This window comes from Macaca thibetana, chromosome 1 (genome assembly GCF_024542745.1).
Source record: "Macaca thibetana thibetana isolate TM-01 chromosome 1, ASM2454274v1, whole genome shotgun sequence".
Taxonomy (NCBI): Eukaryota; Metazoa; Chordata; class Mammalia; order Primates; family Cercopithecidae; genus Macaca; species Macaca thibetana.
The window spans coordinates 213,092,256-213,119,367 of record NC_065578.1 but is presented as its reverse complement, the minus strand read 5'-3'; the positions used below and the strand labels follow the sequence as shown (position 1 = coordinate 213,119,367).

At 38.3% G+C, this 27,112-nt stretch overlaps 1 protein-coding gene and 1 long non-coding RNA gene across 4 annotated transcripts in view; one reads left to right on the top strand and one right to left on the bottom strand.

Moving 5' to 3' along the window:
• LOC126943011 (uncharacterized) overlaps nt 1-24,905 on the top strand; it is a 189,330-nt gene extending 164,425 nt beyond the window's left edge. Inside the window, exons 2-3 of the long non-coding RNA XR_007721679.1 lie at nt 17,903-18,099; nt 24,499-24,905. This is a non-coding gene — a long non-coding RNA (uncharacterized LOC126943011). The remainder of the gene's footprint in view (nt 1-17,902; nt 18,100-24,498) is intronic.
• WDR64 (WD repeat domain 64) overlaps nt 1-27,112 on the bottom strand; it is a 157,610-nt gene that overhangs the window by 116,030 nt on the left and 14,468 nt on the right. For 2 of the 3 annotated variants that reach the window (XM_050771065.1, XM_050771087.1), the window contains exons 3-8: nt 23,842-23,944; nt 20,628-20,731; nt 17,197-17,226; nt 15,602-15,712; nt 11,481-11,695; nt 6,679-6,813 (exon numbers count right to left, since the gene is read on the bottom strand). In XM_050771065.1, coding sequence (XP_050627022.1) covers nt 6,679-6,813; nt 11,481-11,695; nt 15,602-15,712; nt 17,197-17,226; nt 20,628-20,731; nt 23,842-23,944 — 698 coding nt within the window. The remainder of the gene's footprint in view (nt 1-6,678; nt 6,814-11,480; nt 11,696-15,601; nt 15,713-17,196; nt 17,227-20,627; nt 20,732-23,841; nt 23,945-27,112) is intronic. The other variant, XM_050771076.1, reaches the window with a different exon arrangement.

Here is a 27,112-nt window from a genome sequence, read left to right as displayed (position 1 = left end):
GGAAAAACTGGTATCTTGACAATATTGAGTCTTCCTATTCATAAACATGGAATATCTCTTCATTTAATTCCTTGATTTCTTTAATTGGAGTTTTGTGGTTGTCCTCATATGGATCTTGCATATTTTGTTAGATTTATACCTAAGTATTTCATTCTCAAATGCTAATGTAGATGGCATTGTGTTTCTGTTTTGTTTTCTTCTTCTTCTTTTTTTTTTTTTTTTTTTTTTTTTTTTTTTTGAGACGGAGTCTTGCTCTGTTGCCCAGGCTGGAGTGCAATGGTGCGATCTCGGCTCATGGCAACTTCTGCCTCCTGGGTTCAAGCAATTCTCTCGCCTCAGCCTTCCAAGTAGCTGGGATCACAGGCACCTGCCATCATGCCTGGCTAATTTCTGTATTTTTGTAGAGATAGGATTTCACCATGTTGGCCAGGCTGATCTTGAACTGCTGACCACAGGTGATCTACCCACCTTGGCCTTCCAAAGTGGGGATTACAGGCATGAGCCACTGTGCCTGGCCTATGTTTTTAATTTAAAATGCCACTTGTTAATTGTTAGGATATAGGAAAGTTATTGACTTTTATACAACAACCTTGTATTGCGCAAACATGCTATACCTGATCTTAGTGGGAAAACTGTTTGTCCAGTACTGTAGATAATGTTAATTGGAGGTTTTTTGTAGATGTTTTTACAAGTTGATGATGTTCCCTCTATTCTTACTTTGCTAAGTCTTTTTATAAAAGTGTCATTGGATTTTGTCAAATGCTGTGTCTGCGTCTATTGATATGATTATGTGATTTTACTTCTTTAGCTTGTTTATGCGATGAATTAGATTAATTGATTTTTGAATGTTGATCCAGCTTCGCATTCTTGGAATAAATCCCACTTGGTCATAGTTTTAGTCAGTTCATGCTGCTGTAACAAAGTATCATAGACTATGTGGCTTAAACAATAAACTTTTTTTTCTCAGTTCTGAAGACTTGAGACTAAGGTGCCAACATGGTCAGGGTCTGTCAAGGGCCATCTTTTACATTGCAAATGACTGTTTCCTTGTGGTAACCTCACATGGCAGAAAGAGAACTAGAGAACTCTTTGGCGTCTCTTTTACAAAGGCATTAATTCTATTTCTGAAAGATCTACCTTCATGACCTAAATTGTCTCCCAAGGGCCTCACCTCTAATACCATAATTTTCGTGGGGTAGGAAATATAAATTTGAGGGGTCCACAAACATTTAGTTCATATCAGTCATGGTGCATAATTCTTTTTACACCCTATTGGATTTGATTTACTAACATTTCACTAATGATTTTTGCATTTATGTCAATGAGAGATATTGGTCTGTAGTTATTTCTTGTAATGACTTTGTCTGATTTTGGTATTGGGGTAATGTTGGACTCACAGTGTGAGTTAGGCTGAGCATGGTGGCTCATTCCTATAGTACCAGCTACTCAGAAGTCTGAGGTGGGAAGATCACTTGAAGTCAGGAGTTTGACACCAGCTTGGGCAACATAGCAAGACCCTATCTCTAAAATACTACTACTAATAATAGGCCAGGCATGGTGGCTCCCTCCTGTAATTCCATACCTTGGAGGCTGAGGTGAAAGGATCTCTTGAAGCCAGGAGTTTGAGACCAGCATGCATAACATGGTAAGATCTCATTTAGCTGAGCATGGTGACATATGCCTACAGTACTGGCTAGTTGGGAAACTAGAGTAGTTTATCAGCTATCAGTTTTTGTCTCTAGGATCACTTGAGCCTAGGAATTCAAGGCTGCAGAGAGCTATGATCACATGATCACGCTCCAGCCTGGGCAACAGAGTGAGGCCCTGTCTCTAAACAGTAATAATAACAACTAATAAAATAGAGTTAGAAAGTATTACCTCTGTTTCCATCCTCTGAAAAACACTGTAAAACAAGTTTTAAAAGTCCTTGACCCACATGTTACTTAGAAGTGTGTTGTTTAATCTTCACACCTATTGGGATTTTCCAGTTATCTTTCTGTTACTGATTTCTAGTTTAATTTGTTTGTGGTCTGAGAACACATATTGTGTGATTTCTCTTCTCTCAAATTTGTTAAGGTGTGTTTTATGGCCAAGAATGCAATCTATCCTGGAGAATATTTTATATGAGCTTGAGAATAATGTGTATTCTGCTGCTTTTGGATAAAGTAGCCTACAGATGTTAGTTCTATCCAGTTGACGGATAGTGCTGCTGAGTTCAACTGTCCTTAACTGATTTTCTCCTTGCTGGGTCTGATAGAGGGGTGTTGGAGTCTCTAACTAAATCGTGGATTTATGTATTTCTCTTTGCAGTTTTATAAGTTTTTGTCTCATTAATTTTGATGCTTTGTTATTAGGTGGCATACACATTAAGGATTGTTATGGCTTCTTGAAGAATTGGGTCCTTTGTCTTTATATAATGTCCCCCTTTATCCCTGATAACTTTCCTTGCACTGATGTCTGTTCTGTCTAAAATTAGCATAGTAACTCCTGTTTTCTTTTTTTTTTTTTTGAGACGGAGCCTTGCTCTGTCACCCAGGCTGGAGTGCAGTGACTGGATCTCAGCTCACTGCAAGCTCTGCCTCCCAGGTTCCCGCCATTCTCCTGCCTCAGCCTCCTGAGTAGCTGGGACTACAGGCGCCCACCATCTCGCCCGGCTAATTTTTTTGTATTTTTTAGTAGAGACAGGGTTTCACTGTGTTAGCCAGTATGGTCTCTATCTCCTGACCTCGTGATCCGCCCGTCTCGGCCTCCCAAAGTGCTGGGATTACAGGCGATGAGCCACCGCGCCCGGCCTCCTGTTTTCTTTTGATAAGTGTTAGCATGGTATGTCTTACCCTATCCCTGTACTTTTAATCTATATGTGTCATTATATTTAAAGTGGGTTTCTTATAGACAACATAGAATTGGGTCTTGTTTTGTGCCCACTCTGACAATCTCTGCTCTTAACTAGTGTATTTAGACCATTGACTTTTAAAGTAATTATTGACATAGTTGGATTAACATCTACTATGTTTGTAACTGTTTTCTATTAATTGTTCCTTTTCTTTGTTTCTATTTTTGTCTTTTACTCTTTTTCTGCCTTTTGTGTTTTAAAATAAACAAGTTACATGATTTCATTTTCTCTATTTTCTTAGAATATCAGTTACACATTTTTTAAAACAATTTTTCATGGTTGACCTATCATTTGCAATACACATTTACAACTAATCCAAGTTCACTTTCAAGTAACACTGCACTGCCCAGGCAGGACAAGTATATTAAAATAAACAAAAACCCTAATTCCTTCCATTATTTGTATTATTGCTGTCATTTATTTTGCTTACACATAGCAAATATACCATATATACATACATGTATGTTTATACATGTGTATATTGTGCATATAATTGAATACATTGTTGTCATTATTATTTGAACAAATTATCTGTTAGAAAAGTTAAGAATAACAAAAATAACAATTTTTATTTTACCTTTACTTTTTCTTCCTCTGATGCTGTTCTTTTCTTTATATAGATGCAAGTTTCTGACTTACGGCTTTTCTTTCTCTCTGAAGAACTTCTTTTAACCTTTCTTGGAAGGCAGGTCTACTGACCCCATATTTCCTCAATTTCTCTTTGTCTGAGAAAGTTTTATTTCTCCTTCAGTTTTAAAGGATAATTTCACAGTATACAGAATTCTAGGCTGGTAGGTCTTCTAACACTTGCTTATGATTTTTGAGGAAAAATCACAAGTAATTTTTATCTTTGCTTTTCTACGACAAGTTGTTTGTTTGTTTTTCCCCTCTGGCTTGTTTCAAGTTTTTTTTTTTTTTTTTTTTTTTTTTTTTTTGAGACAGTCTCCATCGCCCAGGCTGGAGTGCAGTGGTGCGATCTCAGCTCACTACAACCTCCGCCTCCTGCCTCAGCCTCCTGAGTAGCTGGTATTACAGGTGCGTGCCACCATGCCCAGCTAATTTTTGTATTTTTAGTAGAGATGGGGTTTTACCATTTTGGTCAGGCTGCTCTCTAACTCCTGACCTTGTGATTCACCCGCCTTGTCCTCCCAAAGTCCTGGGATTACAGGTGTGAACCACTGCGCCCGGCCAGTTTTTTTCTTTATGTTTACTTTTCTGCTGTTTGAATATGATATGCCTAGGTATAGTTATTTTTTGGCATTTATCCTTGTTGGTGTTTTCTGATATTGCTGGATCTGGGGTTTGGTGTCTCATTTTAATTTGTGGACATTCTTAGTCATTACTTCAAATGTTCCTTTTCTTCCTTTCTCCCTTTCTTCTTCTGGTGTTCTCATCACACATATGTTACACCTTTCACAGTTGTCCACAGTTTTTGGATAGCCTACGTTTTTTTTTGTTTTTGTTTTTGTTTTTCCGGTTTTTTCCCCTTTGCTTTCTGTTTTTGAATCTTTTATAAATTATTTCCTCAGCTATGTCCAGTATACTAATGAGTCCATCAAAGGCGTTATTCATTTCTATCAGTGTTTTTGATCTTTAGAATTTTTTATTCTTTTAGAATTTTCATCTCTCTGTTTATAATGCCCGTCTGTTCTTGTATGCTGCCTGCATTATCTGAGCCCTTAGCCTGCTAATTATAGTTGTTTTACATTCCCATTCTGATAATTCCAACTTCCTTGCCATGTCTGAATCTGATTCTGATGCTTGCGCTGTCTCTTGCAGTTGTAGTTTTTGCCTCATTAATTTTGATGTTGTGTTGTTAGGTGCAAACACATTGAGGATTGTTAGGGCATCTTTAAGAATTGACCCCTTTACCATTATGTAATGCCCTTCTTTATCCCTGATAATTTTCCTTGCACTGATATCTGTTCTATATAGAACTAGCATAGCTTCTTCTGCTTTCCTTTGATAAGTTTTAGTATGGTATATCTTTCTGCATCTTTTTATTTTTAGCCTATATGTGGCTTTACATTTAAAGTGTGTTTCTCATAGACAGCATATAGTTGGGTCTTGTTTTTTGATCACTCTGACAGTTTGTTTTGTGCCTTTTAGTATGCCTTGTAATTTTTTTCTTGATAGCTGGACATGATTTACTGGGTAAAGGGAACTGCTGTAAATAGACCATTAGTAACATGTTGGTAAGCTGTGGGGGAAGGTGAATCCTGTGAGGAAGTCTCATTCTTTTGATGAGCCTGTGTGTCTGGATTGTGAATTTCACAGGTGCTTCTCAGTCTTCCTCACCCTCCCTCTTAGGTATGACCAGAAGTTAGAGTGGATATTTTCCTTCCTTCTGTGAGTTATTCCCAGACAAAGTTCCAATAGCTTAGACTCTGATAACATAGTGTCTCTTGAGGGCAGGCCTTGGAAAGAACAACATGTTCTGGCACATTTCCAAGTGGTTCCTTTTCCTTCCCCTCTGCCAGAAGCAAGAGTGGATTTTTCACTGATACTTTAAGAATCTGTTGAACTCCGGGAAGTAAAACTCACAAAAGCATAGGGGCCCCTATGACTGGGCACCCCTGGAATTTTTAACTCTAAAACTGTCCATGCTGAGCACTTGTCCATTACAGTTTAGGCTTTCCTGCCCTATGCTGGTTACTCAAGGGGTTCCTGCCTGTGAATTTCTGCTCCAGTAAGTTGTGATTCTCAGCGTTTGCCCCTCTCTCTCTCCAATATGGGGGCAACAAAGCTGCCTTGTGACCTTACTTCTCTGATGGATCTAAGAAAAATCATTCATTTTTTTAGTTTGTTACATTTTTACTTGTTAGGATGGAATGGCAACTTCCAAGCTCTTTACATGCCAGGCTGGAAGGCAGCCAGGAGTCTCAATGCACTTTTCTGAGACATCTTTATTAGGGTATGTAATACCCCAGTAGTACCATAACATTTGCGTATCATAAAATTCACCCATTGTAAGTGTACAACTCAATACTTTTTAGTAAATTTAGAGAATTGTGTAACAACCAACAGTCGCCACAAGAAGCTTAGAACATTTTCATCATCCCAGAAAGTCCCTTTGGGCGCATTTGGGATCCCTGCTTCTACCACCAGTCCTAGGCAACCACTGATGTACTTTCTGTCTCTATAAATGTGCCCCTTTTTGGGATATTACATATAAATGGAATCATACAATATGCAGTCTTTTTGTCTGGCTTCTGTTATTCAGCTTAATGTTTTTGATATTTATTCGTGTTGTAGCATACATCTCAATGCAATTTTAAAACCCCAAATCAAGATACAATAACTGCTTTCTAGTTATTAATACATATTTAACCAGATTGGAAATAAGACAATATTCAAATGAACCTTTCTATGAGAATGCCAACTTGTCTATTACACATGAAACGTGATGACTGGTCTACAGATCATACTCACAAACTCTTGGTTAGCCAACTGACCTGTAAGAGTGAGTTTAAAATTATAAAGTTTTACCAACAGAACTATATTTTGAAATATGTTATAGACACACTCATATTGATTAATTTCAGTAGATGATAGAAATAAACAACAAATAAGCACAGTTGATGTTAGGACACATCATGTTCAAATTTGCATAAGTGGCTTCAGTTTCTTCCTGATAAATCTAATTAACCTTCCCAAACAAATGGAATAGTTAATGTCTGATTTTTCTTAAAGCCAGTTTGAAAGTTCCAAAGCTGTCATGGTTTTATCATTGTAAAAAGTTTGAAATTCACAGACTGTTCATGTATATAAATTACTGTACTTACAAATTATCCTCGAGTCTCTTCAAGGATTCCAAAACTAATGAATGATTACTGTCTAAGGAGCAGGATCCAAAACAATTTAGGGCTGAAATATATCTAATTTTCATGACCCAGTCATTATGTAGCTTCCTTTTAACACTGGGGATTAAGAAAAGGCAGGGGAGATTTATGTTAGACACACAAATGTATAATGTAAGTTTCTATTCAGCAATTTATTTTGACTTTAACTGAATTGTAACTGAATTGTGCTAAACCCGAATGTAGAATACAGCCCAATGCATTATAACACTTTTTATTTTTATTTATTTATTTAGTTAGTTAGTTAGTTAGAGACGGAGTCTTGCTCTCTCACCTAGGCTGGAGTATGCAGTGGTGTGATCTCAGCTCACTGCAACTCTACCTCCTGGGTTCAAGCAATTGTCTTGCCTCAGCCTTCCAAGTAGCTGGAATTACAGGTGTGCACCACCATGCCTGGCTAATTTTGTATTTTTAGTAGAGACAGGATTTCATGATGTTTGCTAGGCTGGTCTCAAACTCCTGACCTCAGGTGATCTGCCTGCCTCGGCCTCCCAAAGTACTGGGATTACAGGCGTGAGCCATTGCACCCGGCCCACTTTTAACTGTTTATTTATAATCAAGCATACTTAAAATGGAAAAATAACTTTAAAAGACTCATCAAAATTTGAGCTGTGAATTCAGAATTAAAAGAATAATCTAGAAGAATCCCAATTCAATAATGGCACTATTTTATTTTACTAGAAAATTTCTAATCATCCAAATGGAGCAGTATGCTTCATATTCTTTTATATCTTATTTGAATCAATTCATTTGAAAATATATTTATATTTTCCATTAATACTTTTCAAACTGAAGTACTGGGAAATATATAATCTCAGTTCACTGGTGAAGCTGAGTGGGGGATAGTGATCATATTCCTTATCAGAGTGTTGGCCATCAGTTCACAAAACATTTGAATGTGGGGCTTAAGGTTACAGACAAAACCTCTGCCTCAAAATTCTTGTCTTCATGGTATTATATTTACCCATATTTAATGGCTTGTCTCCTCATTCAAATTTATTGAACACCTGTTGCCTCCCAGGTACTAAGGACACAAGGATGATTAAGGTAAAAAGTAGTGTCACCAAGTTGCTTAAATTCTAGTTGAGGAATAGAAATGTTTATAGCTCAAGGCATGAATGTTCTGCAATATGACATTAAACCGAGTGGAGAGGGAGCTTTCTGTTCTCATGCCAGATATGTTTGAACTCTGGATGCTGGCTGCTTCTTTCTTCAATTTGTATAATGGTTTGCATATCAGTGTTTACTACCCCCACATCCACCCATTCAACAAGAATGAATTCTACAGATGTCAGCTGCAGGAAAACTTGTATGATAGCACCAGAATTTAATTATCTCTTTGGCCTTAATACTTTTCATTCTGGTGAGGTTTGAAGATCTCTTGGTGTAAGAAAATGCCGCAACACTCAGCCTATACATGCACCACAGTCTTGAATGATTTGAATCATCTGCATGATTAAATCATCTGCATGAATATAATAACCACAAGAACTAACGTGAATTAGCATTCCTTTAACTGTACCCAGATTCCTTAACTTCCTCAGATTTCTCAACCTCATTTTTCACATGTCTATCTAATGAAAACAGGGATTGAAAAACGAGCCATGGAATTTTCTGACAGGTGGCACACATATTAATAAAAAGCAGATTCATGTCTCAGCATCTGTTCTATGAGTCTAGCATAACTAGAATGAAATGCTTAATAGTATATAGAGCAGCACGTCACATATTGGGGAAGCCCTCCATCAGGTCTAATTCTCTGCTGGGACTAGGTAATACTGCTTATATGTGAAGGATGGAAAATGGAGCCAGTTAATTTTATTGTATCATTCTTAGGGTTTCAGCAATGGGACTAGTCTTAATTCCATGGAGTATCAGTTGTAATGAGCTTTTAATTGCATATTCTAACTCTGGGATAAGTATTTGTTACATAACAAAGTATAATCCATTTTTTAATGTCTTTATAAAGAAAAAACATTCATTGTACAAAATTTAGAAAGCAAATAAAATTTTTAAAATCACCTCTTTGAAGTCCTATAGAAATTATTTATTAAACTTTTGGATATTTGTACTCAATATTTTTCTTTTTTTATTAATTAATTATTTTTTAATATTACACTTTATGTTCTAGGGTACATGTGCACTACGTGCAGGTTTGTTACATATGTATACATGTGCCATGTTGGTATGCTGCACCCATTAACTCGTCATTTACATTAGGTATATCTCCTAATGCTATCCTTCCTCCCTTCCCCCTACCCCACAATAGGCCCCAGTGTCTGATGTTCCCCTTCCTGTGTCCAGGTGATCTCATTGTTCAGTTCTCACCTATGAGTGAGAACATGCAGTGTTTGGTTTTCTGTTCTTGCGATAGTTTGCTGAGAATGATGGTTTCCAGCTGCATCCATGTCCCTACAAAGGATACTAACTCATCCTTTTTTATGGCTGCATAGTATTCCATGGTGTATATGTGCCACATTTTCTTAATCCAGTCTGTCATTGATAGACATTTGGGTTGATTCCAAGTCTTTGCTATTGTGAATAGTGCTGCAATAAACATACGTGTGCATGTGTCTTTATAGCAGCATGACTTATAATCCTTTGGAAATATACCCAGTAATGGCATGGCTGGGTCAAATGGTATTTCTAGTTCTAGATCCTTGAGGAATCACCACACTGTTTTCCACAACGGTTGAATTAGTTTACAGTCCCACCAAGAGTGTAAAAGTGTTTCCATTTCTCCACATCCTCTCCAGCACCTGTTGTTTTCTGACTTTTTAATGATTGCCATTGTAACTGGTGTGATGATGGTATCTCACTGTGATTTTCATTTGCATTTCTCTAATGGTGAGTGATGATGAGCATTTTTTCATGTATCTGTTGGCTGCATAAATGTCTTCTTTTGAGAAGTGCCTGTTTATAATCAATATTTTTCTAAGTAGAAATACACACACATATATACATTTATAAGACTGAATTCATATATACATAAAAATTAATTAAATTAAAATTTTTTATACCCCAAATTCATATGTTGAAAGATAAATCATTTTTACTTGACATTATGTCATAAACCCTTTTCATACTATTAAATATTTTTCAAAACAATTAAATGGGTACAGGATATATGGTTATACTATGATTTGCTGAACATCCTTGAAATCTGAATGTATTTTAGGTGTCAGACAAAAAATGTATTTTATATATAAATATATTACATATCATTTATGTTTTTATTATATATTTATATATCTGAATTATTTATGTAAATGATTAATCATCTAAATTAATCATTCCCCTTTTGTTGGACACTAGATAATTTACCATCAGAAATAATGCTGTGGGCCGGGTGCGGTGGCTCAAGCCTGTAATCCCAGCACTTTGGGAGGCCGAGGCGGGCAGATCACGAGGTCAGGAGTTTGAGACCAGCCTGACCAGTATGGTGAAACCCCGTTGCTACTAAAAATACAAAAATTAGCCGGGTGTGGTGGCATGTACCTGTAATCAGCTACTCAGAAGGCTGAGGCAGGAGAATCGCTTGAACCCGGGAGGCGGAGTTTGCAGTGAGCTGAGACTGCGCCACTGCACTCCAGCCTGGGCAACAGAGTGAGACTCCATCAAAAAAGGAAAGGAAAGAGAGGAGAGGGGAGGGGAGGGGAGGGGAAGGGATGGAAGGGGAGGGGAGGGGAGGGGGAAGCTGTGATAACCATTCTTAAGATTTTTGAAGATAGGGATACCAGGTCCTAGTGTATAAATGGTTATGAAGGCACTTGATGCAGCTTCCCAGATTCTTTCCGGAAAGGTGGATCCAATTCATACTTTTACCACCAACAGTGTGAGAATGCCCAGGTCACAGCATCTTCCCCATTTTTAATCATTTCTGATTTTATAAGTGAAAAATTGTATCTGATTTTAAGTTGTACTTCTTTGATAAATAAGGAAGACCATTTAACATAAAATTTAGGTTTTTCAGCTAATAAAAGTAATATGTACCTTTCTCAAAAAGTTTAAAGACATTGCCGTTATAAGGAAGACAATAATTATCAGTTGGGGATAACTATTGTTAACATTTTTTTGTGATGATCACTTTGAAATGTTTATTGACCATTTGTACTGTGCGCACGTTTGTGAGTTACATGTTCATGACCTTTGCTCATTTTTCTCTTGGAGGATTATATCTTTTAATTGAACTCTACGACCCAATACAAATATCAACCCATTGTCTGTCATATTTGTCACAAATATTTATTCCAGTTTGCTTTTAAAATATTATCTTTTGATGTCCAGAGGTTTTATTTTGTATATAGTCAAATCTATGACACTTTTTCTTTGAATTCTATATCCATTGCTTTTATATTTAGAATGTTTCCCATATTCAAGCGCTAGTAACTAGTCACATATATTTTTATAGTTTTTTTCATGATTTAATTTTTTCATTTAACTTTTCAATCTACTCAAGTATCTGTAAGTTTTAGTTGTCAATAGCACTTAAATTAGGAGCTATTACACTGACAGTTTCTTGGGGCCAGAAGCATTTCACTGTGTGTGTGTGCATGTGCGTGTGTATATATGAACAATGACCATAATTAATTTTTTATATTACTTTAATTTTTCTTAATTTCTCATTTTCTATAATTTAAATCTCATTTTTCACTTTTTACCATAAAGCTTACTTGCAAAAGACTGTAATTATTAAAAGAATTAAATTAGCCATATGATACCCTTACCTTTTAAAGTTCTTTGAGTCTAAGACCTGATTTTGTAATTTTCTTTTGGATTTTGCCTGCTTTATTCCAAAGTCGTCACTGTTAACTGTGAATCTGTTCACAAAACCCCCATCATCCCCCAAGAGGATGTCATCTCGGCAGAGATGGTCAGGCAAAGGCACCACACACACACACAGGAGGCAGTGATCCATTGGCTTTATGACAAAATAATTTTCCTAGAAACAGAAAAATGACTTTAATGAATTGCTACTTTGCTCTATTCAATAAATATCTCCCCTATTATTTGACAAAAATTTCACTTTCCAATGTTTTTTATTGTAGATACTCCTATCATATAAGATTATTTGAGAGAGGAAAAAAAAACAGTTAACCAAATAAAAGTTGTAGAACACTCGCTGTTATTTTGGGTGTTTTGTGGAGAAAGGAGTAGAGTGCCTACCCCTCGGCCAATAAGTAATGAGATTTTTCTGATGCGTGACTGTAAATGACCCTTATTTGGATTTATAAGAAAATATTAAAGTAAGCATAACAAGATTCAGGTGTTACCAGACTATTGACATAAAACTGGGTGGCAAACAGGAAAATCAAATATCAAAGTCCCAAGGAGTCACCAGAAGAAAAATTATCCTACCATCCAAGTTTATTCAGAAATATTTAGCATGTGTCAAGCTGATTTTGTACTATTGAATGGGGCCACTAAGCTATACAGCTATTGCTCTTCCGTGATTCAGTCTCTATAAATTTGTTCAGTCAACAAACATTTATCTATATATTTCCTTCTGTGTGCCAAGAACTACTGCAGCACGACTCTGCAATGGTGAACAGGACAGTTTCTGACTTTGTAGAGCTACCATTCTGGTAGAAGTGCATTTAAGGAAACAAATCACAGTGCTCTGATACACAGTGACTGAGAAGGCCACAACAGGTCCCATGGCCAAAGAAAGTGACATTTGATCTGGGGCTTGAATTGGTTGAGAGGAAGATTAAGAGGAGGTTGAGAGGAAGATTAAGAGGAGGTTGAGAGGAAGGAGTCTAGCAGGAGAGTGAAATCAGTCTTCACCAAACTAGAAATAAAATTCCTAAAATTCATATGGACCCAAAAAAGAGCCTGCATAGCCAAAGCAAAACTAAGCAAAAAGAACAAATCTGGAGGCATCACACTCTCTCTTTTCAAACTATACTATAAGGCCATAGTCACCAAAAATAGCATGGTGCTGGTATAAAAATAGGCACATAGACCAATGGAACAGAGTAGAGAACCCAGAAATAAACCCAAATACTTACAGCCAACTTATCTTCAACAAAGCAAACAAAAACATTAAGTGGGAAAAGGACACCCTATTCAACAAATGGTGCTGGGATAATTGGCAAGTCACACGTAGGAGAATGAAACTGGATCCTCATCCCTCATCTTATACAAAAATCAACTCAAGATGGATCAAGGACTTAAATCTAAGACCTGAAACTATAAAAATTCTAGAAGATAACATTGGAAAAACCTTTCTAGACATTGGCTTAGGCAAGGATTTCATGACCAAGAATCCAAGAGCAAATGCAATAAAAAGAAAGATAAATAGCTGGGAATTAATTAAACTAAGGAGCTTTTGCACGGCAAAAAGAAGCCAGCAGAGTAAACAGACAACCCGCAGAGTGAGAGAAAATCTTCACAATCTATACATCTGGCAAAGGACTAATATCCAGAATCTACAAGGAACTAAAACAAATTAGCAAGAAAAAACAAACAATCCCATCAAAAAGTGGGCTAAGGACATGAATAGACAGTTCTCAAAAGAAGATATACAAATGGCCGACAAAAACATGGGAAAAAATGCATAGCATCATTAATGATCAGGAAAATGCAAATCAAAACCACAATACGATACCATCTTACCCCTGAAAGAATGGCTGTAATCAAAAACTCAAAAAATAATAGATGTTGGTGTGGATGCAGTGAAAAGGGAACACTTCTACACTGCTGGTGGGAATGTAAACTAGTACAACCACTATGGAAAACAGTGTGGAGATTCCTTAAAGAACTAAAAGTAGAACTACTATTGGATCCAGCAGTCCCACTACTAGATATCTACTCAGAGGAAAAGAAGTCCTTATATGTAAAAGCTACTTGCTCGCTCATATTTCTAGCAGCACAATTCGCAACTGCAAAAATGTGAAACCAACCCAAATGCCCATCAGTCAACGAGTGGATAAAGAAACTGTGGTATATATGTATACACAATGGAATACTACTTAGCCATAAAAATGGATGAATTAATGGCATTCACAGCAACCTGGATGGAACTGGAGACTATTATTGTAAGTGAAGTAACTCAGGAGTGGAAAATCAAACATCATATATTCTCACTCATAAGAGGGAGCTAAGCTATGAGGATGCAAAGGCGTAAAAATGACACAATGGACTTTGGGGACTCCGGGGAAAAGGGTGGGAAGGGGGTAAGGGATAAAAGACTACAAATTGGGTTCAGTACATACTGTTTGGGAGATGGGTACACCAAAATCTCACAAATCACCACTAAAGAGCTTACTCATGTAACCAGATACCACCTGTGATCCCCAAACCTATGGAAATAAAAAAGTTTAAACAATTTTTAAAGAAAGAGAGAGAGAGGAGGCTGTAGAGCTGTGTCATGGCCGAGACAGGAGGGGAGGGCATGTCAAATGCAAGGATATTTTGCCTTCAGAGAGAGGACGAAAGTAAGGATGTGGTTTCCAGTTAAATCTGTAGGTGAAAGCACTGGAATTTGAAAGAGGACAAGTCTGATAGTAGACTCCGTTTTTTGCAGGAAAATAGAGAACAAGTCCTTATACTACAGGGAGAAGCCTGAGAAGAATATTGAAATTGTGGATGACTTACAAGAAATGGGCCAGTGAGTTGGTTAGGGCCAGAAAGAGATTGATGGAGCCACTGAGAGCCCAGCTGAGTCTGCAGACCCCAAGTTTGTAATTGTGCCAAATAGCACTGTTTGGTTCTTTTCCATCAGTGCTTAGCCACTGTAAAGGAGCAGAGAAGGGCTAGGGCATCTCTCCAGGTTGAAGGACAAATATTGAAGAGAATGAAGGGTGAGGCTGACCAGCTCAGATGACACCCCCAGAGGGTGCAGACCAGAAGGGAAGAAGAGAAGAGTTGAGAGGGAGTGAAGACTGGAACATGATGTTTTCAAGGAACTAGAGGCTTCTATGGGATTGAAAAGCAAGAGTGGAAACAGAACAGCGTTAGGAGAAGAGGTTATGATCAAAGTTCAGGATCTTGGAGTTTAGGGGTTTGGAAATTAATAAACCTGGTCTATAACACAGCACATCATAAAGTAATGTTGACCAAGAAGCTGCCATCTTTAAAATTACTCTGGCATCACTAGTTGGTTACAACATTGTGAACAAATAGCAAAAGAAAGTTAGTTTTTTACCAAGGCTAGGAACAAGCAAGGCATGAAGGAAGGTTAATTTATTTCTTAATCATCCATGTCCTTCAAAGTCAGTCTGCTTCCTGAAGATATTTTTAAACAACCTCGGTGCTCAGTGATCTCACGCTCCCTGAGTCCCTGTTGCACCATATAATTTGCTGTATCATCATATTATATATTATGCTTATTCATGAGGAACTTCAAGACTGAGTTTTGTTTGAGTGCAGAGAACATAATCCTTACTTCTAAATGTCTGCAAATGCTCAATAAATACGATAGATTGGTTAAGCGGTAACATCTCAGCCACTGAAGGGCTGCCTCATTAGATGTTTTTGCCAGACTTAGACATTTGATTTTAGTAATTTTCTCACCTAATGAAGCTGGACTTGGGAGAAAAGATTTGAACTTGATAACATGAGTATACCCAAAGAAAGATAATACATGGATTCAGAGAAGGGCATAAAAGAAGAAAGGAATTACTCCCTCACTCAAAAACAACCCAACCCCACTGAACTAAATATACACTAAATGGAAAGAATAGTCCCTTTTAATTACAGAATATACATGCTGAACTTGATCTAAGAGACTACTTACTTAAATCCTCTCATCTTATAGATGAAGAAACTGATGTTCGATAGAGAAAGTGGATTGCTCATACTGTACCACTACTGAAAAGACAATCTCATTTCTTTGGCACAATACCTGGCTGCTCCCTTGAGCTTTATAATCCCAGACAATAATGGTCCTTTCTGTTGTGGCTACGATTCGTTTCAGCTGCAAGAGGTAATCACACCCTGTAATCCAGGAGGTGTCCTGACAGAAAAGCAGAGAAGTGGGGGATATAATGCATTTCCTTCCATGACCTGGTGATGGTTAACAAAGGGCAGGTTAGTCACACTAAAAGCCCCATTTTGCTGCCTTGTTACAGAGAAGCCTTGCAGTACATCCTGTCTGAGCATCTTGAATACAGGCTCCCATCTTTTCCCCTTTCACCCTTACCCTGAGTGTCTCAGTACTATCAGCTGGAGAATGATTCAGTTAGCGATGGGATTGCTCCCTGGAAGCACACAGCAGTTCGTGGAGCATCTTTGTGCACTATTCACTGCTGTGAGGCCGCTTCTTCACATGGGCACTAGGAGACTAGATTTAGGGCGCTGATTAAGCGAGCTCTCCAGCCCTGTCCCCATGCTAGAAAACAAAGACCTTAGTAATGACCTGGTCCATGATAAGTGGAGACCAAGGAGACTTTCTTGTGTCCTACCTAAAGACACCAAGCTGGCATTGGCTAGGAGCTGTAATATCAACACACACTCCTTAACAGAAACAGAAGCTTCCATTTATGAGTGCTACATGCATTTCAGGCATGGCCTCCAACATTCTGTAAAACCTGTTAGAAATTCCAGGGTTGGCTTTTTTTTTTTTTTTTTTTTTTTTCCAGTTTAGGAAATGGAACAATGAGAACACTTGGACACAGGAAGGGGAACATCACACACCGGGGCCTGTTGTGGGGTGGGGGGAGCGGGGAAGGATAGCATTAGGAGATACACCTAATGTAAATGACGAGTTAATGGGTGCAGCACACCAACATGGCACATGTATACATATGTAACAAACCTGCACGCTGTGCACATGTACCCTAGAACATAAAGTATAATAATAAAAAAATGGAGGTTCAGAAGTTTACAGAGAATCCAGACTCCTTTGCCAGGAAGCATGGCAGCCTCCTTTGTAGTTCAGGGTACTCAGTGCGTGCAAGCAATGAAAGAGTCAAGCATTCTCCCAGCTCTCGTAAATCCATAATGAGATTCTGCAAGCAAGTCACTATAGCTTTACAACATCTGCTGCAATTACTATTCCGATTAGTGATGTGGATTAAATAAATTACAAAATTGTACTCAAACTTTTAATGTTGTATTCAACTTTAAAATAAAAATATTTTCTAATTATTTCCATGGGCCACCTCCTTGTTCTCACAACTTGGGTTGTATCCATTCTTTACATTCTCCGATAACAGATGCTCAGAAAAACTGAGAAGCTTTTAAATTGAAGCTTCCAAGGAGTAACCAGTTTCCAAGCAATTCTCTGCAGTCAGTTTAACTCCAGAAAGCAAGACCTGGGTCCTCTTTGCTGTTGCTCAAGGCTTAGTTTTGATCCTAGTCAGTAAACATAAATTTATAATATATGAAATATATATCCAGAGTCTATTCATTACTTCATTGAGATTTTAAGTAATTGTGAAGGAACCATCATCACAGCCCTAACCTTGACTTAATTAGGAATTTTTTAAGTGTACTTACTGTAACATTGGTGCTGGTCTGAACTCTCATCTATGAAAAAGGAAGAGAGTAATGAAATCTAGTTGACACTACAATTAAAGATGAAAATGCTGACTCTAAAACAACACAGAATCTTCTTGGTTTCATCTCAGCTGTCATTCTGCCCTCTGTAAGTCTCCTCCCTGTCTCTCCTTCTCCTGGAACAGCTAGCTCTGTGGAATGATGCGGACTGTTTGCTGTGAACCAGGCTTATCCCTCTGTGGCTCGTTGTTAAACCTGGTGACTGCGCTGTTAAGAGTCTTACACTTCACTAATCATTTTCTTCCTTTATGCAAAGTACATCTCTTTTTTTTTTTTTAAGTTGTTTGGAGCAACATTTGATGCCAAAAAATAGGAATGCAAAATAATCTAACAGCAATGGCAAGAGTAGTTACTAAATAGAGTGATTGAGAAAAACCACCATTTTTCATTTGAAGTTAACTCTGTCCAAGTTGAGACTTAAAAGAACATTTTACCCAGTGGGCCTCCTCTTTTATTCAATAAGCACCTGTTGAGTGAATATATATGCACTGGGTACTACACCAGTTAAGAACCACAGCTTTATCCCATGCAGAGAGCTAGTGTATGCATGAGCAGCCTTTCCTACTCTTGTGGCATGGAAATTGCTCCCAAGATGAAGGCAAGTAGTTGAAGTATTTCAATGACCTTGTTTCTTTTACATGCTCAGATGGCCTTGAGAAATATCTAGGAAACAGTGGCCCAGAAGAAACGGATGATGTGAAACAGAGAAAGTAGATCAGAGAGATCACTAAAGCTGTTAGTCATGGCTACCCACAGGCTGCCTTTCATCTGAAGAGTTCAAAAAGGCTTTTCTAACCCGGGACTGACTTCTAGATGGGAAAATACATCGCGGTAAGAAAACCAGTGAGTAGCGGACAGAACACCTGTGGTTTCTGCTTCTCTTTCTCTATATATATCTTTAGTGGAAGTCACCTATTTAAAGTCCTCTCAGCTGCTTTAAAAGTTTCATAATCCTTATAGATATATTTTGAATTTTTATTAATAACATTTAATGTTTATATCATCAAGAAAATCCTGAACTATATTTATTGTACTTCAGATACAGCCTAAATTATGAATTAATCCAAGATATTTGGAGTTGTTAAGGGCTACCTTTTAATAAATCACTCCTGTGACCTACACTTTCAGCTTAACTTTTCTCACATGATACGTCATATTTGTAAGGCTTGCAACAATCAAAACAATATTTATTCCTGCTGTATCAAATCTCAAAATAATTAATTTTGGGCTGGACATGGCTCACTCCCATAATCCCAGCAATTTAGGAGGCCATGAGGTGGGAGGATGGCTTGAGACCACAAGTTCGAGACTAGCCTGGACAACACAGCGAGACCCTGTTTCTACAAAAAACAAAAACAAAACAAAACCATTAATTTCTTAGCCATCTTTTTCTCCAGTTACATTATCTTATAAAAAACATATGTGTTTGCACATTTGTGAGTATGCACGTGCCCATCTATAAGCTTTTGCGTGTATGTGCATGTTTGTAAAGCATCTGTGGAAATGTGATAATGTCACCTGACTTATTTCACGTCATTCTGAATATTTTAGTATGCACATAATTATTTTCCTTCTCCTATTATTTTTTAGATACCATCTTAGTTCTATTTTTGAGGTAACAAAAGAGAAGGTAAATAATGCACCAAGAGAAAAAGATCGAGAAGGTTTTTATATTTAAATGAGGCAAATTCATTTTTGTTTTCACATTATTTGTTTATTACAGCAATTGCCAACATTTACTGAGGAACTCTAATGATGCTAGCACTTCATTAGTATTAACTCAAAGAGCAAGAAGGAAGGTCTATGATTTTGGATGAGGAACCAGGGCATGCAGATATTAAATAACACACACAGCTCTAAGTGTTAGTGCGAGGCTGGAGCCCAGACTCCACGCCCACACTCTGCATCCCTCACTGCACCGCCTCCAGGGCCACACAGCCCCCACCTCTGACAGAATCTGGCTGTCTGTGACTTCAGCTTCGGAAAGATTCCCTGAACTGGAGATTACTGAAGAACTGAAAATTATGTGAAAAATTTTAATCACATAGTGATTATTTCAAAGATATTTTACTTGCATAAAGCTTGTTTCTAGTTGGAAATGAACTAATCATTAGGATTTTTAAAATAACACCAAAGATTTACCTTTTATTTTCATAGCAAAATATTATGTAGGGTATATTGTAACATATTCCATTAAAGTGAAAGTCCAAAACTTACAAATTTAGAAATGACATTGATAATAGCAAAGCCTTACATTCATGTAGGGATGTATTGTTCATAAAGTGTTTCTACACCCATTCTCTCATTTGACCTTCACTACAATCCTTTGAGGGAGGACAGGTTTTATTGTCCTCATTCTACAGATGTAAAAAGAGAGATGTGAAAGATGTTAGTGACTCGCTAAGCTCCCTACTTAATTACATAATTAGTAAAACAGCGGGGCTGGAATTTGAGCAATTCATTTTTATTTCAAGTCCAAAGTTCCTGATGGGACCTTTTATTAATCACTCGGCTCATGAGTGTTTCTGATTTTAACCGAGACATTATCCAGGAGCATCTTTTAATTGTGTTGATGCCACATGGTTCGATATGACACCCTGAGGGAACAATGCCAAATGCAGTCACCAGTTCCAAAGAATTGCCACAGGGCACAGCAGCCTCCTCATTACTAAATATTTGGGGTTTTTTTTTTTTTTTTTGGAATAACTCTAAAATACAATTTATGGTTTCCACTGTACCTGATACATATATATAATGCAGAGACAAACCAAGAGAGAGAAAAGGAAGGGAGGAGGGAGGAGGGAAGAAGGGAGGAGGGGAGGAAGAGAGGGAGGAAGGAAGGAAGGAAGGAAGGAAGGAAGGAAGGAAGGAAGGAAGGAAGGAAGGAAGGAAAGAGAGAGAGGGAGGGAGGGAGGGAGGAAGGAAGGAAGGAAGAAGGGAGGAAGGAAGTAGGGAAGGAGGAAGGGAGAAAGGAAAGAAGGGAGGGGGGAAAGAAGGAAGAAGCGAGGGAGGAAGGAAGAGAGGAAAGAAGGAAGGAGGAAGGGAAGGAGGAAGGGAGAAAAGGAAGGAGGGAGGGAGGAAGGAAGGAAGAAAGGGAGGGAGGGAGGAAGGGAGGGAGGGAGGGAGGGAGGAAGGAAGGAAGGAAGGAAGGAAAGAAGGGAGGGAGGAAGGAAAGAAGAGAGGAGGGAGAGAGGAAGGAAGGAAAGAAGGGAGGAGGGAGAGAGGAAGGAAGGAAAGAAGGAAGGAAGGAAGGAAGGAAGGGAAGGAGGGAGGAAGGGAGGGAAAGAGGGAGGGAGACAGAAATCCAAGCTTTTAAATTACCTGGTTATTGTAAAATGAATCCTTCAGTTAGAAAAAGAAAAAGAAATTACCTGGTTATTAAAAACTGTTATTAATCCTTTCTGAGTAGCTGTTATTAGTAAATCCAGGTGAGGTACCTTGACAATGCTCTTAATCACATCTCGTCTTCTACTACCTGTCAACAGCATAATATTAATTTCAACTTTCAGCAGTAAAGATGCTGAAACTCATTAGGTTTGTTTAAAAAAAAAAATGATATGGCCAGACACAAGTGGCTCACTCCTATAATCCCAGAATTTTGAGAGGCTGAGGAAGGTGGATTGTTCAAGTCCAGGAGTTTGATACCAGCCTGGGCAGCATGACAAAACTCATTTCTACCAAAAATACAAAATTAGCTGAGTGTGGTTGGTCATGCCTGTAGTCCCAGCTCCTCGGGAAGCTGAGGTGGGAGGATCTCTGGAGCCCAGGAGGTTGAGGTGCAGTGAGTTGTGATCGCACCACTGCACTCCAGCCTGGGTGACAGAGCGAGACCCTGTCTCAAAAAACACAACAACAACAACAACAAAAGATAAACAGCTTTTTTGCTAGAAAGCCCCAAGTTACTTAAAAATTAGAGTAAAACCATAAAACCCAGCAACCATTGTGTTTTAATGATCCTCAGAGATACTAATTTGCATATATAGAGCTTTCTAACTAAATGTGGTGCATTAATTCCCAGAGAAAATGCAAGACACACACCCACCCACCCCCCACACATACACGTGCATGTGCATATTTCACAGAGAACACGTTTTCTAAACATCATTTGGAATCATTTCTTTTTTGAGATATTTCACATCTCTTAGGACTCCTTTCTTTGAACTCGCACCATTGTGGTTTACACATGATAAAAACTTAATACTATCTCAGGCTTTTCAGTATAAAAGAATGAAACTAGAGCTGTCATTAAGGCTTTAAAAAAAAAAGTGCCTTTTGACAAAAAAAAAAAAAAAAAAAAAAAAAAGACTAGCTAGACACTTTCATGTTTCTATGGCCATGTCCTGAATGATAAAGCCATATATATAGAATTTCCTCCAGGGTACTTAATTTTTATAATTGCAAACTCTTAGGAAAGAAAGGCAAGTGAACAGGTGTCATACCTTAGTATTACCACCCTCATCCGTGTATCTCAACAGAGAAGATATTGCCCCCAAATGGGTACAAATTAGTTCTTGGAGGGAACATGAATACATTTTACTCTTTTTGTGTAGAAAGTGCAGATATGCATGTAGTATATAATTGGATTCACTTAATAATTAATACCTGAGGCATTAAAATGGCATAGAGCAAGATAAGGCAGAGGGGAAGGCAGTTAGGAGCAAAAAGTCTAAAGAGGCTCCGTAGGGGTCAGTAATTTAAAAAATAAAGATGGAGAAACACTGCCCTATTGCAAGCCACCATCATTCTCTTTGCTTCCACCCCGTCCACACTACAGACTATTTTAAATGCAGAAGCTAGAATAGAATATAAAGGATAACTCAGGTTACTCCTCTCCTCTATCCACAGCCCCCTTGTAGCTTTCTGCCTCATTCAGAAGTCTTCAGCACGTCTTACAAGTCCCAATACATCTGTCCCCACTCCCATTGTTGCCTCTCCAACCTTAGCTTCCACCACTGTCCCCACTACCTGAAATACATGGTTTTCTCTCTCACTTTCTACGGATCTTTTTCACCTTCTCAGTGGGGACTTCCCTGACCACCCTATCGAACACCATGCTCCCGCTCTCAGACCACCTTCTGCTTCCCACATTCCTGCTTTATTTTCCCCACAACCTGCTTACTTTTTGTCCTATAGCATGTATTCCCATCTGACATACTGTACATTTCACTTGTTTAATGTTTGTGGTTGTCTGCCTCTCCCTATTGGAATGTAAACTCCATGAGGCCAGGGATTTGTGTCTGTTTGTTCACTGCTGTGTCTCTAGCATTTGGAAAGGTATCTGGCCTCCATAGTAGACTTTAACAAATATTTGTTGAATGAGAAATGAATTATAGAATGCAACTGTCATCTAGAAAAAGACTTGCAAAGCTCTAACGTAGGCTGCCAGCAACACTTCTCCCCTGCTCTGGGGCCCCTCCTTAGCTCAGTGTGGTCGCAGAAGGGAGAGCCCTTTTGTGTCTGTGTTTTTGTTTTCGTTTTTGCTTTCTAGTGCCCATGGCCAGAGGCCAGGCTCTTTTGAGGTCTGTGGTTGGGCTAAGGAAAAGTCAAGGATGAAGATGGGTTTGGCTCAGAAAGCATTCCAGGTGCTTTGTTTGTTTGTTTGATTGAGACAGAGTCTCGCCCTGTCACTGAGGCTGGAGTGCAGTGGTGCCATCTCAGCTCACTGCAGCCTCCACCTCTGGGGTTCAAGAGATTCTCCTGCCTCAACCTCCCGAGTAGCTGGGACTACAGGTGCGCACCACCATGGCTGGCTAATTTTTGCATTCTTAGTAGAGATGAGGTTTCACCGTGTTGGCCAGGCTGGTCTTGAACTCCTGACCTCAGGTGATCCACCCACCTTGACCTCTCAAAGTGCCAGGATTACAGCCGTGACCCACCGTGCCCAGCCTCCAGGTGCTTTTTTAAGAGACATCACATTTGACCTTCATTTCAGAATATGGGAGGAAATGCTGGAAAACAGGAGTAGGTTTGAAGGTTTGTCTTCCCTCTTCCTGACCTCCTCCCACCATGAAGGGAAGAAGGAGAAGAAAACCCAAGGTGTTAAGAGTGGAGAGGGATGGGGGGTCCTGGGTCCCAGGCTCAAAGTTGAAAATGAAGAACACATACATTGGAGACTTCCCAGATTGGGGACAATGCCCCTCCGTGACTGGCCCAAGCTCTCCAGAGATGTCAGATTAAACTTCTTTAAGATAATCACGGGTAGATGACAGTGAATGGAAGAGTCACGTTTAGTGAAAACTCAAAAACTTAATTTGAAGAATACTTTAAAAGAAACGTGACTTCTTTTCCTGGAGCATGCATTATTGTGACATCATTGCAGAGAGTTTTCACTGGAAGTCTGAGTCTTTTTCAGGAAAATGTGAATTTTCTCCCATCACATTCTCTATTTAGTGTCCTTCAAAGCAATTATAATATTTCAATTTCAATAGTCATAGAGTTTCTTCACCACCCCGACACCCAGTGATAAAACATTGAACAAATACATAAAATGAGAAGTGATTCTATGGAAACATATAGTCCCAATATTTATTCTTGAGAAAAATATTAAAACTCGTACTAATTTGGAAGAGAAAATTAAAATGTCACCTGAAATTAAAATTCGCCGTTTTCTAGACACAAAGAAAACCAAATTTTCTTCATCCAACTGGGAAGTAATAGGATCTTCTTCAGAGGAGAAGTATCCAAAGATCTGAAATCCCAAACAGCACGTATAAATATGCACCATGCCTCAGAATTAACTGTAAAGTAACAAGATTTCATGTTGGCTGAATTTAAAGTCTAATTAGTATTAACAGCCAGCACCTTGCTTTGTGACTGTCAGGGGTTCCCTATACCAGGAGACATTTACTACAGCGGTCCCCAACCTTCTTGACGCTAGGCACCAGTTTCATGGAAGACTCTTTTTCCACAGACCAGGGCAAGGGATGGTTTCAGGATGAAACTCTTCCACCTCGGATCATTAGGCACTAGATTCTCATAAGGAGCACGCAGTCTAGATCACTTGCATGCACACTTCACAACAGGGTTCACGCTCTGTGAGAATCCAATGCCACTGCTGATCTGAGAGGAGACGGAGCTCAGGCAGTGACGCTCACTCCTGCACTGATCACCTCCTGCTGTGCAGCACAATTCCTAACAGGCCACTGACTGTTGGGGTTGAGGACCCCTGGTTTGATATATTCAACAAACTGTATACTGATAATGCATGATTTTTGAGCAGTTACTCATTTTTCTTTTCAATAGATCTGACGCTCAGACTGATAGGTCTACTCGGAGCTGGCACTTATTTGGAAATGAAATCAGTCTTCATCATGCAGGGTCCTACTAAGAACTGTGACACTGAGTTTGGCCACTCTCAAATGACTCTCTTACCCATTTGCCATGAAATTTTCAGGGCTAGATTTTTTTTTTCTTTATCCCTGTTGGTGGGAATTTAAGAGTTTCTTTATTTAAGTGTTCCAAATCCTATGTCTAGGCATTGCATGAGAATAAATTACTATGAAAAAAAATAAAAAATAAAACATCATGAAGAAGAAAAGAGTTCTTATTTGTGAATAAACTGTCAAATTATATAACTGAAAAATGAAGAAAATAAGATAGCTGTTCTTCAATTGTCATATTAATCAACCAACAGAAGTAAAATTCTTATAATGAGCGAACTTAAAAATAATTATGTAGTTACATTTTTTAATTAATAAAATGCTTATAAAAGTCATATAATTAGTATATCAGTATTTCCCATAAAGTTGAATGCACGAAATGAACTGAGGAGTCCTTTTGAAATTTCAGGGTGCACACTAACCACCCGGGATCTTGTTAAAATGCAGATTTGACTTCAGTAGGTCTGGGGTGAGTCTAAGAATCTGCATTTCTAACAAGCTTTTCATGAGAGACCATACTTTGAGTTTAAAGGAACTAGTGACTAATGATTGAATTGGAAATAAATCAAAACCAGCAATATGCCAGTTTGTTTTAATAATATTGATTTAGATGCTAGATGATGGCTTAACATTATATAAATATTTTAATATATGTCCTATCATGTTGCTTCACAAATGTTACTACTTCTTCATTTACATTCCCCCACCTTCAAACCTCCCAACACACAATTGCCCTAATTATTCCCCACAGTTAGATTCCTTTCTGTGGGAAAATCAGGCCCATCGAGACTTGCTTGTATTTTCCCTTTTACCCACCAGCAAAATTAGCACTCCCTAAAAACTTAACTTGTTCTCTCCTCAGAAATCATCGCTCACTTTTTATGGGCACAGAAACCTCTAGGTTTAATATCAGCTTCCCTCTGAACGACTGAGAAAAGAAAAGGAAAATGAATAGATCTCTGTTGGAGGGGACGGGAAGGTTTTCTTACTGCAATCTTTGTCATCATTCATTGACGCATTATCCAGTTAACAACTACGTATCGATCTGTACCTCAGCCCTGTATCATTCAAACCCACGATACCACTGTATGGCAAAGAGCGTGTGCTGCTGAGTCAGGTGGTCCAGGGTCAGGGTTCAGACTATACAAGGAATTGATAGTCATTACTTGGAAAAATACCTTCACCTTCTGAAGTCTTAACTTCCTCATCGGTAGAACAAAAGAACAAACTTCTGAATTTTGTTTTTGTTTTGTTTTATTGAGGTTTAAATGACATAATGGATGACATCATGTCATGTCAAAATGAGCATTTTGCACCGTGCCTGGCATATAGTAATCGTTTTAAAACATTAGCTATTGTTATCATTGGAAAGCCTACACTGAGAAGGCCTCATGGGAGAGAGAAAAATAAATGACACATGATATCCAGACCACAGCCTCTAATAAGAACAGTAGCTTGTCTTTAAGGGTAGTTTTTGTTTTTTTGTTTTTTTTTTTTTTTTTTTTGAGATGGAGTCTTGCCCTGTCACCCAGGCTGCAGTGCAGTGGTGTGATCTCGACTCACCGCAACCTCCGCCTCCCAGGTTCAAGCAATTCTCCTGCCCTCGTTTTATAAACACAACTTGGTACAATTTAAATGACTTATGCAAAGTAGACAATTGATAAATATTGGCAGCAAATTTAACCTCAGAGAATAGTGTGAAATAATAATTTTCAGAGAATGTGTAATGATAATGGTGATGATGATTCTTTGTTTCTACATTAATGAATTTCAGTGTTTATTGGAGATGAGAGAACTCCACATCATATATGCTGTCATCTAATTTGAAATTATGTCTCCTACATCAATGATACCCATACTCAAAGAGCAGTTTGCAGTCAGTCATTTAACTTTATTTTAATTGTTGCGGGGATAGTGCCAAGGCATCAAGTGTCTAAGAACAGATGTGAGAAGAAATTCAGGAGCAATGTCCTATGCGAGGAAGTATTCAGTGCTTTAGGAATTGGTCACGGGTCCAAATCTTGGTTCTACTGTCTACTAGTCACATGACCTCATGCAAGATCCTTAATTTCTCTGTACTTGAGTCTTTCCCATGTGTAAAATAAGGATAATCAGTAATAATCCCCGTATTATGCCCTGTTGTAAGGATTAACTGAGGAAGTGCATGATTAGATTACTTCGTAATGAGGGAGATTAGCAAGTACTTAGATTGCACCAATTGCCAGGAAGGAGCTCAATCAATGTCAACATTTGAGTAACTATAATTCCTAATTTTTCCAGAGACAGTACAGGAAACAGAATTCAAGTATCTTCCTTGCTAATTTAAAACTGCGCACTAAGCATTTTTGTTACTTACCCAAACAACACATCACTTATGCATTTTATCATGCATATATTTTATAATCACATCTGCATGTAGGTAGATGGCAGATTGTAGACATATGCTCTTATGAAAATAATAAATTTTGTTACTCTCA